Source organism: Tenebrio molitor, chromosome 5, assembly GCF_963966145.1.
Source record: "Tenebrio molitor chromosome 5, icTenMoli1.1, whole genome shotgun sequence".
NCBI classification, from domain to species: Eukaryota; Metazoa; Arthropoda; class Insecta; order Coleoptera; family Tenebrionidae; genus Tenebrio; species Tenebrio molitor.
In genome coordinates, this window is record NC_091050.1 from 9,617,746 (window position 1) to 9,632,047 (window position 14,302).

General features: G+C 35.3%; 1 protein-coding gene and 2 non-coding genes across 3 annotated transcripts; all 3 read left to right on the top strand.

Moving 5' to 3' along the window:
* Positions 1 to 2,767: 2,767 nt before the first annotated feature.
* Positions 2,768 to 2,839, top strand: TRNAE-UUC (transfer RNA glutamic acid (anticodon UUC)). The gene has a single exon. It is a non-coding gene; the product is annotated as a tRNA-Glu (tRNA).
* A 3,381-nt stretch (positions 2,840 to 6,220) lies between these two features.
* Positions 6,221 to 6,336, top strand: TRNAL-CAA (transfer RNA leucine (anticodon CAA)). Its single transcript has 2 exons — positions 6,221 to 6,258; positions 6,292 to 6,336. It is a non-coding gene; the product is annotated as a tRNA-Leu (tRNA).
* Positions 6,337 to 7,191: 855 nt separating this feature from the next.
* On the top strand, positions 7,192 to 12,074 carry Oli (Olig family). Its single transcript, XM_069048470.1, has 3 exons — positions 7,192 to 7,731; positions 9,925 to 10,163; positions 10,215 to 12,074. The coding sequence occupies exons 1-3, from the start codon at positions 7,600 to 7,602 to the stop codon at positions 10,654 to 10,656; spliced, it is 813 nt and encodes a 270-aa protein (XP_068904571.1). The 5' UTR covers positions 7,192 to 7,599; the 3' UTR covers positions 10,657 to 12,074.
* Positions 12,075 to 14,302: the final 2,228 nt, after the last annotated feature.

Consider the following 14,302-nt stretch of genomic DNA (forward strand, 5'->3'; position numbering starts at 1 on the left):
TTGTTGACCAGCTGATAACAAATATGTACTATAAAAAAAAATTGTTAATATGTAGTTCATGCGGTCGCCTAAAAAATTTGTGCACCTTTGCCAAAAAGTGTCCTTTGTCCTCGCCTATTTTCAAGCCTCGGCTACGCCTCGGCCAGAACGAAAAAGAAGCACCTTTTGGTCTTGATACACAAATAACTATTTATTTTGGTCGTTTCATTTATTTTTATTGTAATTATTGTTTTTTATTCTTTCTAGAAATACTAAATATAACATGACTCTTTCGGACAAAGTTTTTTAAAAATAAAAACAAGAAGAATTTTTATTATACGATGGTTACTAAACGCTTCACAGACGATTTGGTACCACTGTTGCAGGTGTTCCGGTAGAAAAGAAATTGCATTTAACAATATCCAACGCATCAAGCTGTTTCGTATATAAGACAATGAGGAAAGGTAGATAGATCGCTCCAGCAAATGCGAAAGAGAGACGCTGCATCCAACTAATTGAGGTATTAGAACCCAACGGAGCAGTAAGAAATAGCAATTACTGCATCAGAGTAAAATCTCAACAATCGCAGTCCGTAGACACACTTTCGCGGGGCATAAATTTCGCATTTTGACACTCCATAAAACCTGGCATGGATTTTTTTTTAATTCCGCAAAATTCGACAATTTTTTGCACGAATCACGATAATATCTTTTCGCTTCATGTTCAATCAGCGAATTTGTTTACTCATGCATACAGCTTTCTGTCGGACCAGTTTGCCAATTAGCGAGAGCATCCCCATGTGGCCCCTGGCAACGCCCCAGCCAACCCCTTCAAATTCGAAATTCCATTCGTTTTAAATTAAATATGTCGATCGGCGCAACTCTTTCGGCCAGACGCAAAAAAGAAATTTTCTCGTGAGACTTTGCAACAATTGCGCGTAATTAACGCGGTTCGTTATTAACGGGTGGTAAAAATCCGGGCGGGGGAATCGATTGGACTTGTCGGAATAATTTAGCTGGAGAAGGTCTTGAGGATGGATTAATGAGGTCGGCGGAAATTTGATGGCTTTATGCGAAGAGGGAAAAGCACCGTTCGAAATCTTTAACCACCTATAGGCCAATTTGCGTTTTGCTAGTGTATTTAACGCAAATCGCACCTTCACTCGGCAGGATACATACGCTGACGTCACAATCCTGGAGCGTCACTATGGAAACCATCTAGGGATGCAGCAATCCATCTTGTTCCTTCCTGCTATCCCTCTCTTTTTCCTGTAATTTATTTCGGCTCTCCGTCTCGTTCGAGTTCATCGCGGGATCACGAGCCTCATCTCTCTTACTTTTCTTCAATCTATAATTTATTTTCGACCGGGCTCTTGTCGTTATTATAAATAGATGGGAATATTAAATTTTTAATTAACTTGATTACGTCTACTTGCGGCGCTCGGACACATGTTGGCCCTTATTTATTTATCTGCCGCTTTTTCTCTTTGTTTCGCTGCCGGAGAGCTTTTTTAACCCAATTTGGGGCCATACCGTTCAGCTCCTTCACTTTTATTGCTTTTCTTCGAGTGAATTTTACATTTTAATGGAAATTTTCTTCCCGACTTTTATGACATTTTTATCATTCTGTGTCGATTCACTTTAATTCAATTTTGATGCAAGTAGTGCTCTTGTTATTTATACGTTTCCTCTCTGTCTCTCTCTTGGCTAATCCACATCAGAATTTCTCGGCGTAAACAATGGTCTGCATTTATAACTAGGGCGATTAGCATTCTAAGGGGTTATGTAGAACGAGGGGATTGGGTCCCTCAAGGCGAGTCAGTGGTGGAACATTTATTTTTAATTAGTATCGTCGCTCCGAGCTGCTGGAATAATATTAGCGCAATTAAAATTTTTACATAATACCGTCGAGAAAACTCGATGTTGCTGTTTTTGGATTTTGCAACGACGCATTAATTAGACATTTACTGTTACGTCGTGTCTGTCCACCACTGATTGCAAACTTTCACCCTCCAGCCGGCTCTTTAAATCAATAGGGGTTACACCCTCCCGTTCTGCGAGCGCATTATTTTATGATGGACATGACAAAAGTCGGGGAATTAACGTTAGTATTTTATTTCATAATTCCGAGCTTCGGGCTTAATCTTTTTGGGGGTTGTCCGCGACGAAAAAACCATCACTGCAGATCTCAAGTTATGATGTCGCATTATAATGGAAGCGTTTCTAACACATGACCTTTGCATGTTGGTCTTGGTATCTATGTAATTTCCATATTGCTGTGTTACAAAGCACCGCAAGGATAAAGCCGAAGCCGAGAGATTGGCTATGGTAGACGTTATCGTTCTTCTATCTCAAAGATAATGATAATTAACAGGGATAACTACAAAAATACTAAATCCCAAAAAATGTCTAAAAAGTCGGCGTTATGATCTATCAGCGATCTGTAGGTAAAATTACACATTCATTATAAAATACTTCAAATATTAAAGATAATTAACTTATTAACGTGATTGTGCAATTATAAAGAAAATTTTCGCGAAAAAAACCTAAATAAGTAAATAAGTAGGTATTTTGACAAATTATAATTATTTTGTCTAAATTTGTCCTTATCACAGCTACATGATATTAATATCTTATATATTTTTTATTGTTTTATTTATTATTATGTTAGTCGTAAGTTTATTAAATCCAATTTTTTATCTTAAGATGACCCCTATAAAAAACGTCATCTTGTTTAATTCAATTCAATTCTCACTATATTTTGTAGCATCACAGATCACTTAATACGATCCGGTATGGTCTAGTGGCTAGGATACCTGGCTTTCACCCAGGAGGCTCGGGTTCGATTCCCGGTACCGGAATTTTTTTTTTCTTTTATGTTTATAAATTTTTGACTATTAAATAAATAAATGAAATGCCAAACTTACTGCACATTTTAAAATCATTAAATGAACAACAATTTATATCACATTACATTATTTGGATTTTTTATTTCAGTATTTTAGATTTATAAATGGCTTTCTTTTTTTCTTTGTTTAGCTGCTATAGAACTATGTTATACTAAAATGAACAATGTATTTATTATTAATATTTTATCTTCAATGGTAAAAGCCGAAATCGAAAATTATTTTCAAGGTTAACAATACCAATACCGTTGCTTTAAAACTGACGTTTGTTTGACATTTCACTTTGTAATATCTCTGTATAAAATGAACTAGGATTATTGCTAATCTTGCTACACCTTTTAGCAATGGACAAATTTTGTAATTAATGTTTTAGAACTGACGTTTTTGTATTCATAAATTTACAAAGAAAACAATATTTAAAACTTAAACAATGAAGAATACTTACCTCATGGATTTGATCTTGAATCGAAGAACTGTGCAAATAAGAATACAAACAAAAAATTGAAAGAATTTTTTCCCACTCAGAAAAAAACTACGTTTTTGTAGACTTACAAATGTTTTTATCAATACCAGCCGTTTATAATTTTACTACGAATATACACACGTAGGAAGTTACTTTCTAAAATGGGGATGCAACTTCCAAGTGTAAGATTTTTTGCATCTGTGATGAAACTTGTATTATTTGAGTTGGAAAATAACTCTTCAGCTGTAACGCTGAAGCAAAGAAACATTTGCAACTTACTGATTTATCCATATTTGTCAGCAAAAATTTAATGTCTTGTATTTTTTAGCAACAAGTGTCTGTTCCAACGTTTCTCTTTCTGTTTCTTCGAATAGTCTACTTAAAATTACATATTTCATTCTTTACTCTTAGGTATTATTTTTTTGACTAATTTAAGCACAACTTGGTTTCTTTCTATTCCACACACTAAATTACGTATTTATTTTCCTTTCTAATCTGTTTCTTTTCTAATTAGAACACAATACTTTCTTTGAAATAATATTTTTTTACTTACTTCCAATTACTGTCGTTTCTTATATGTTTTCTTTAGCAGCCTTTGTAATAACCTGAATTATCAATGGAACATAGCAGCACCGCAAATAACTACACCTCGCTAACCTCTTTGTCCCACCTCCCTCTTTATGGAAATACACCAGCACCTCTCCACCCTAAAATTCGATTTCCAAGAACTCTCGAATGCCGTAGCAGGCTAGCAGGAAGCGTGTTTTCAGTTTTTACCATATCGAGGTCCTTACTCCACGTAAATGCCAACAACAAAACCTCGAGAAACCTCTCGATAATACAACGGAGAAAGCCCGAATTTCAGAAGTTTTTTTATTTAAATAACTCTTTCCATCAGAATATAGTCTTAAACAACCTTCTCTTGCTTCTTTCTCGTTTCTTAAATAACGACCACGCAAGACTTGCATTTTTATTCTTCGATTAAAGAAAGAAGAAGAAAGTCAAATCGAAACCAAATAGTTCGAGTTTGCAAGAGTCGAGTCTGAGGTGTCAGACGAGACTGATGAGCACCTGTAATGGCATCCTCCCAAGCCATGTACCACTGCGGAGATCCGCATCCATTGTTCCGTATCTACCTGTCCGTGTTGTGTTCTTTTTATGTTTGAACATTACAAAGCTCATCTACACATGTATGTGCAAATAATACTCAACGAGCACCTGGCACAGCTACTGGTTGATGCTGTGTAGGTTTCCTAGCAACATAAGATCAATATAACAATCAAACGCGCAGCGAAACGACTACGCCCTGGTTCTTAAATACTCTCGATGCCGCCTCCGACCCAGAACAGACAGAAATAAATCGTGGAACCTTAAATTTGATCCACGTCTTTTCCGTTATTAAGGAAAATATAAAAATGGGAACTAGCAACAATTCTGGACGTTGTTGGGGCGTTTTTTTCAATCTATCAGAGAGGTTGGACCGCGGCATAATAAATTCTAACACCCACGTACGACCATGTAACGCAGCTCCTGAGCTTTTAGTTGTGTAACGTAATATGGAATGGTTAAATAAAATCAATCAAGAGACGCCGGTTTTGCTTTGGTGAAGTTGCTTTAGGTAATGTAATGTCGATTGCCATCGGCTCTGCTGATGATAAATATAAATGAAAGGGAGGCAGAGAATGGCAAATCAAGCGGAATGTGTTATATTATTCAAGGAAAGCACACAATCGAATAAGGTGGGAGCTGAGGTGGACTTTATTGGTCTAACTAGAACTTAACGGGGCCATCCGTTGGGCCGAATTTACGTCCTTGATAATTCGCAGTTAAGCTCACTGATTTTGCTAAATCATGGCTCAGAACCTTCATTATCAAATTTACTTGATGTGAACAAGCTAACTGACGAATTAAATGTAATTTGAGTCAGAATTACACAAAATTACAGAAACAATGTATCTACTACCTAATTACTTGTCAAAAGAGCAAGTTTTAATTATTATTTTTTTAGATTCACTCTAATAATGTTACCCAAACTAGTATTTTTTTTTGTTAAAAACCACCAGGACGTTGGAAAATCCTGATCTGTATCTGTACAACGCTTTACAAATGTCAATCAACATATGTCAGTTCAAATATACTTTTCTTAATTTGTAGAAAGAGCTTTGAGACTTTTTTTCACTGTTTTCAATATATGCCGTGATCAAGAATGACTGAATCTGTTGGTAACAATGAAAATTTGAATGATTTTGGCACCACTGTCATCTAAACGCATTTCCGGTTGTCAGCGTTGACAGTATTGACAGATAAATTTGAAATTTACCATCAAAGGTTCATTTTTGGTAATAACCAACATAAACTATTTTTTTTAATGTCGTGTGAAATTAAAACATCCACTCAGTGACAATTACAAGACAAAAAAAAAACAATATTTCTCAATTGTTTCATTGCCAACAGACTCAGTCGAAACATGAAAACATTTAAAACATTGTAGGCTTGGCAAAAAGTGTAAATTTTATTTTCAGAATAGAAGAAATATATAATTTCATTTTTCACTTTATTATTTGAATAAAAAAACAAAAAGAGTTGTTAAGTGTTAAGTCAAATTTGTAATTTATAATAATATTCTTGGAATTAGACGTGCAGCGTTATCTATCCTGCGAGCTGATAAACTCCACCTTATTGAAATGGCCGACAGAGGACGCGGTGAAAACACAAATCAATTATACATTACATTCTAATTACAATATAAACTAGTTTTGTTTGTATAGTTGAAAAAAAGTTTGAGGAAAAATATTTTAAATTATCCAAATAATGATAGGGCATGGTGCAATTAGGTTACTTATATTGATAATAAATCATATCGTTTGTGCAATGTCAGGATGGCCGAGCGGTCTAAGGCGCCAGACTCAAGGTTACCTTGTCTACTTTGTGGATGGAATGAGCGTTCTGGTCCTCTCTGAGGGCGTGGGTTCGAATCCCACTCCTGACAACTTTTTTTTCATTGAAACATTTTTAAATTTCCCGTTGATAATAAATATTATGTGAAAATTTTTACTCAAAATCTTTACAAATTCCAAACTTAACAGTTACGCAAAAAACGTATCTAGTTTAGTATCGTGACACGCCGTTGAGTGGCAGCACTTTCTACCAATTGAAAGCTCCTCCCCTCGTTACCATGGTGACAGCTTCCTCTTTTGTTCTCTTTAGCTCATACCGGTTAGAGGGGTGCGATAAAATTGCGATCATACCAGTGGCGGCACTAGGGTAAAAATGTTCAAGGAACAAGTTCTTAAAAAGTTGTTTAATGGACAAGTTGACCAATAACAATATTTTGGTGTCACGTTTTATGTTGTAATAAATGTAATTAAAATACCAAAGAACTTATAGTTTTAGAAAAACATATTTTTATATTTTACCTACATATTTAAATGTAGAAAAACGTGATTTTGTTTGTTTATTGTTGGTATCGAGTAATAATTGCCAATTATAAATTGGCCCTAAAAAATAATGACAGTGCCCAATGTTCTTACAAAGATCAGAAACTTCTACGATGGGAGTTAGTGAAACTTGAAAACACTCATAGGTAAATGGATATTTTTTATCCTATAAGAAAACAATAATTAAGAGCAAAATTCTTGCATAGATTATTAAAAATGGCAACTCTTAAATTGGCAGTGTGAATGTGTTGCCACTCAGAATTTTTTTTTGTTGAATTAATTATTTCACGTCTTTTAGAGAATCCCTTGTGTGTAATTATGAGCGATATTCATTGCGTAGAAGAGAATCCTGCTGCGCCACTGGTTTTAACCCTAAGCGTTTTCTCAATGGGGTCGCATCTGTCAATTTTTCGCGTCTAGTTCAACATCTAGTGTTGTAGTGGTTTAGTTTGTAATGACAATTACCTTACCGCTTAATATAAAAATAATTGTTAAAACGGTGATAAAACTTAACTTAATGTAAGTCAAATTAGTGATAACTACAGAGAGTCGTGCAGTGATAATAAAGTATCCGATGTTACAAAGTCAACCAATGAAACCGATACAAACCTAACTTAAATGTTGTTGTTAATTATTAAGGTGCGCCTACGTGAGAATTAATTAATATTTGTTAATCGAAATGCTGTGAAACACATGTTAAAATGAAAGTGGGCAGAAGCGAAACTTATAAATAATGTTTGCTGCGTCCTTGAAATTAATCACTCATTTATAAATAAATTCATAGGAGATAATTGTGGATTTATGTAAAAAACATCATGAAGTCATTCGAATGCGAGTCATCTTCAGAAGGTGACGAACCCACCATTCACCCCATCTCACGGACGATAGCTCAGCCGCCGCAATGGCTGCGAGGGAATTCTGCCCCCGGATGGGGGTGGCAGAGTGGCGTAAGTAATGTCGCTAAATTAAATTTCCGTTCCATCAAAAGCCAAGCAAGTTTCTTTAAACGGAACAATTCACTCGGAAATTATTCGACTCGACCTCTTCTTAGTTTTTTTATATGAATGTTTTGTTCTTTTTCTAGTCAACGCTGCTTCATCGATTTAGGGATTACAGTAGCATTAACAGTTGTAGAATGTTGATAACAGTGAAATTTAAGTGGTTCCGACAAAAATAAATGTATAATGATTAATAAATATTACCAATAAATGTTCCTTAATTTATCAAGAACTTAGAAAGAATTCAAAAATTAAATTGATATTGACGTGCGAAGCAAAATTATGTTCCATAAATGATTAAAAAGATTAAGATTTGAAAGCTTTATTTAAAAAATGATAAATGGGGGTAGTGAGTGTGAGAAGTAACAAAGAATTATTAAAAATTGGAAGAATATATTTGAGCTTGGAATTTAAAATCTCTTCGCTTTATGCAATCCTAATGAAAACCTCCTTTTTCATTTTTCAACTTCTTGGATCCTGACAAACAATTATTTGCATTTGCAAACTAGTGATGGTTAATATTTCTCTGTCTGGACAACAATCTGAAGAGTATAGTACATATTAAGAATGTTTCCTTTTTCCATTATATTTAGTTCAAACCTTTTGACATTCTGTTTTTCTCTAATAAGTAAAAGAAAACACTAAGTAACACGCCCCAAGAAACTGAAGACCTCTTCGTTTTTTTTTTTGAAAATGACAGGCGCCAAGAAACCAACAATCTTCTAGCTCTTCCTGCAACCCATGATACGAGTTCATTTTTCGTTTTCTGTAAGCATCAAATTAAACTAACAAGGAAGATCTCTTCGTTTTGATGTGATCCTAATAGAAAACTTCACTTTTTAAAATTTTTCATTTAGGAAGAAACTAATGTCATAAACTCAAGTGTTCAACGAAACTGCAAAATTCTTCTTTTTATGTGATCCTGATAGAAATCTTTGTTTATAATATTTGAAATAGACGTCCTCATCTTTAGTGAAACTCCAAGAAACTAACAATTTCTTCGTTTTTATACAGCTCCTACAAACCTCCTGTTTCATTTTTTCAATTTTTCAATTTTTGCAGATCATTAGTAAGTCCATGAACGAAAGTGACAGTTGATTTTTTCTCATCTGTCGACATCCAGCTAAAGTAATAGACGCCACGAAGCTCTTCTCTTCTTTATGAACTTAACAGAAAACTCTTGCTTCATTTTTGTGATGGAAAAACTGACAGGTGCTAAAAAAACTAAGAATCTATTCCCTTTTATACAACCCTAATATATGAACTTTCTGTTTTATTTTTCGAATTTCCATTTTTGCAAACTGTTAAGTAAGAACGCTTTTCTTTGCCAATTTCTTCGCTTTCTAGCAACATTGATGTAATCGTCTTGTTTTATTTAACTTTAGCCGATCTGTCAAACACAAACTAGAGTAGTAACAAGCTCCAAGAAACTAATAATATCTTCGTTTTTATGAGCTCCTGATACAAATCTGCAAGCCTGTTTCATTTTACAATCTCTCGATGACAAAGTGAAATAACAGAAATGTAGTGTTAGATTATACTGTGTTAGAGGTGTTGGATTCTCTCATGGGCTGTGACCTTGGAAATAACTGCGCGAAGGCGATAGACCAGTGAAAAATCTGTAAATGAAAACTGAAAACATCGACTCCTTTCAAATTCAAATATGTTCATGCAAATAGACGGTCGATTTGTAGTGCTGACTTGAGACCGATATTAGTCCTTTGGGCAGTTATGACTCATAGCCCATGAGAAAATCCAAGATCTCTACTAACAAACAAAGAATTTTGATTAATCATCACTGAAAAAAATTAATTGGATATTCATGTCTGTTTCAATTTATTGTCTAAACTCAATAATTCTTAATATTGTCGTTTGTTTTTCACTTTTATTTATTGTTTACGCACCGGAGTGCGGAGTTACAGAAAGTTCAAGAACAGTTGACTGTAAATTAGGGTCAAAGTCAAAATGATTGGTGACAAGAGCCATGCATTAATTTTTTCTGCGATTGCATTTTATCTCTGCTTTGGACATTGTTTCAACAGTGCAAAGGCGTCTCGTCCCATCCGATCCAGACCATCCAACCGCTAAACCAATTAGCTCTTGCAATAACTCTCACATGTTTAAACACTTAATTGAATCCAGTGCGGCTCGTCGACAACCGGCGGTCCAAGTTCATCATCCGGCGCCTTAGATCAAACGAACTTCGCTCCCTTTACCTCGAGCTCCACTGAAGAGGGTCAAATTCCCGGCAGGCGGACCCCTTTGGGTGCCGTGGGATTAGGTGGTTTCTACTTCCAAGGCTGTCAACCGAACATCGCCAGCCACGGCCCCCCGTCCGACGAGAACAACCCCGACCCCGCAGACTCCACCCAGACCAACAGGTAAATAATATAAACACCGCCGTCCATAAATTATTTAACACCGCTTTCCAGGCCGCAGCATTCCCGCGCTTCGCAAAACTCCCAAAACGCCAATCCCTCCAAAGCGAAGAACCGCCAAGGAAAATCCGTCCGACTAAATATTAACGCCAGGGAGAGGAGGAGGATGCACGATCTGAACGACGCCCTGGATGAACTGAGGGCTGTCATCCCTTACGCGCACTCGCCCTCGGTGAGGAAGCTCTCCAAGATTGCGACTCTGCTGCTGGCCAAGAACTACATTCTGATGCAGGCGAACGCTCTGGAGGAGATGAAGAGGCTCATCGCGTATCTGCAAGGGACTGCTGGAAGCGCTGCTATTGTGGCGCCCCCAGGGTTTGATCTCCAAGGGTTTCCCGCAGCCGCCAAGTTTCTTCAGCAGCAGCAAGCCCTACAAGCAGAAAACGCCAGGAACAATGAAGGGGGGAACAACGGAGGCTCAGCAGGACCGCTCTAATGAACCATTCACAAAAGAATCTCTAATTTATGACGTTCCAAAACACCATGGATTTATTTATCTACAGGGTGAAACTGAAAGTAAAGCTAATAGAAAACAACCAATGACGGAAACCTTCAACTGTTTATGAAAGAGTGTAAAATAAAAATGAAAACTTCCAAGTAATTTTTGGAATGAAAGAGATACAGTTCTATTAAGATTTTTTTATCAAATCGAATTCCAGAAAATCAATTTTGTTGTTGTTTTCTGGGTTACTTTTTGGGTTTTTAATTTTTTGTTCTTTTAATTTCTGTAGATTCTCGAAATTTCTCATAAAAAATTGTTATGTACTTGTGTATCAAGGCTAAAAAGTGCATCTTTTTTGTCCGAGTCTGAGTTTTCTGGCCGAGGTGCAGCCGAGGCTTGAAAACAGGCGAGGACAAAAGGCACTTTTTTCCAGAGGCGCACATAAAGATATTTTCTTTACAATTTGTACAGATAAATGAAGCTATCCATTTTTTTTAACTTTTTTGTCCTGAATTTTGGAATCTTTTTTAAAATAATTATTTGATGCATAAATCGGAATCCGCACTTTTGACAACAAAAATGCTGCTTTTTTGGAAATGTAGGGAACTTTTTCAGGCTATTTCGCAATTTTTAGATTCACTCTGTATCAAGTCGGTCTACTTTTTAAGAGAAAGCGAAATGTCCATTGCCAAGAGATTGTGATCGCGATAATTGTTAGTGGTAGTATTAAGTAAAAATGGCGGTTTACTCATTTAATTGTTTCAATATTTGAAAATTGTTAGGAAATAAGCAACAAGAGACTAGACAAATTTTTAATTTGAGCAAATAATCAGATAATTCGTTATCAGATCGCTTTTGGCCTCAAATTTCAGAAATATCATGATTTTCATAATTATTGATTTATCGTGTGACAGATAAAAGGAGATAAAACAAATTTTGGCGGCATAATATTTCCATTATGTCTCTGCACGACATATTTTATTCCAATAAATTGTTGAGCTGTTGGTATTATTCTTAAACGAGTTTATGTAATATTGACAAATAACATTCTTGCACAAATATTGATTCAAACTGCAGAATTTTAATAGAGTAGATTGTAGAATTGTAAATTGTGAAAGTCTAGCTTTTATCGGTAGTGAGGTGATAATTTCTAGTCAAACTTAATTTTAAACGATTAGCTATAAGCGACAAGGAAACAGAAGCAATATTGAACTAATCAAATATGTAATTTAGCAATAACTATTATATTGATAAGATTTTTTAACAATCAAATAACTTATAGCATTCAACTGCTAAATGTCCAAATTTGTAACAATCTAGTCAATTGTAATTAGAAGTGTGTGATGTATAATAAATTGATTTAGTTAGGTACGTTTGTACATGAAATAGAGAAATAAAGTTGAATGTCAATCGCTATTATATTTATTGAATTAAAAATAAAATTGTGTTTAAATGTCTCCAGTCGAGAATGTTTATTTAGCTACAGAGTGGGACAGTGAAAGTTGCATATTTTGTTTGTACATTGTGTACTCGTTTGGACAGAAGACGTAATATTTTTAATCTATAAATAAAAGTAGTAAATTCTTTCTTCTAACCATAGAACAAAGAAAAACGTTCATAACTTTCTAGAATGTGTCATTGACTTTGATTTCTTAACAAATCTGTCTGATAATGAACCTACTAATTACGTTACGATGAACATAAGTGAAAAAATCTATAAGTTACGTCTACGGTAAAAAGGTACAATGTGTACATCAACTGGTTAAAGCGATTTGCCTATTAGATAAAAATGCGGTTACATAAATTAGTGAATATTTTTGACAGAATGACAGAAATGTTAAATAGTCTTTTTAAAGTTTAGAAAGAAATTTGTTTTCTATATTCGAGTACAGCGTTGTTTCCAGCATTGACAGTGCAATCTTGCAATGCAATATTTGATTGATCTAATAAGTCATTCTTATAACCATAAAAGAAATCAAGAAGTGTTGGATCCGGAGACCTTGTCGGCCATTTTCATTTTTTATGTTGTGTATTTCTATTTAGAGAAAATACCTGCACCTGAATTCTCAACATAACCTTAAATTCTGGCTACAAAGACAAAATCCTTTGTGTTTTAGAATTCTCTGGAAATTCTTCCCAAAGGAATGTTCGATAAGTAAAAATGTTTGGAAATGTTTCCATATGTTGAATGTTGACATATTAATCAATTCGTCTTTTAACAATAAAAACCAAAAGGCTGAAAAATAGAGAACAAAAATTAGTACACATCTTGTCTGTTTTCTTCGTGTGTGTTCGTTTAAATTTCTCCTTAAAGTTAGCGTTGAAGAGTCGATTGTGAACGCAGATCACGGATCAGCTGTTTAAATCTAACCTCACTTTTTGCGTTGTTTGTGGTTTTACTCTGCAGACTGAGAGTGGTGCGTTTACAATGGCGTTTCAACGCCTCCTTTGAGGAAAAATTTAAATCAACACCCAATATTAACACAAAAGCATTATCAGGTATAATATAACAAGTGGTATGATTATCATCGATGATAACTACGGATGAAGCCGCGTGCAAAATGTGGTGTTTCGGTTTCACAAGGCGCATCATCCATCACTAATCCTATCACTACTTTATATTTGATGAGTGAATATAATGAATGAGAAAATTAGGAACATTTAAATCCACCAAAAGACCTCACTGGCTTTGCGTTTTGATAAGCGTATTACTTAGCGATTGCTTTCTTATATCAACAATTAGACCTTTTTCCTTTTTTCCACTTACAACAGCGCAATTTGAAGAAACACTTTTAGCTGTAAAATTTGACAAATGTCGTTAACGTCTGACCACAATAAGGTGAAAGATTCTTTTGTTCGATAATTCCCTGGAAAGTGACTCTATCTATAATTACCAGTGGGTAAAGCTTTCTCTTTCGTTCGCTTCACTTTCGCTCATCGTTTTTCGCTCACTGTCTTTTTGTTCCAGTTCTTTCTGATAACGTAATTTTGATTTTTTAGGCAACATTTGGTAAATCGCGGCACTTACCTACTTAACATGCATTCTTTATAAAGCAACCTTCTTCCACCCAAAAAAAAATTAAATATATTTCATTTTTTCAGGAAGTTATTTGATACACTCATTTGTATTTTGCAGGCAAGCCGGAAAACGTCTCAGCTCCCTCGCAGGATCGACGCAATTAGTAAACATCTTGCAAACGCCAACTAATCAATTTTTTTCAACATTTAAAAAATCTGTTTATGCTACTTCCTCCGTACCCTACTCTGAATTCTGTTTGGTTAGTGCGTTCGTGACCTATTTTGCCGCGAACTGAAAAACTCGATCAGAGTTTTTTTCCAACAGCAATAATTCTTGCAGCAAATTCATCTCTCTTGGAGGCAACAGTGAAGATCACTTCTGAAACTCGCACATCCACAATAATGCACACAATGGATTCGCACGTGGCGAGGGGTTCCATCCACCCAGTCAATCAATACGCGAGCATAACATTCCCAAAAACAAACAAAATCTTGCGTGTTTTTCCACAAAAATGCACTCGCGACGAATATTTAAATCTAGTTTGGACGGAAGGTGTCGGTGGGATTGTTTCAGCAAAAAAGTTTCCCATTTATGAAAAGCATCTGTCCGACAGTTCCACAG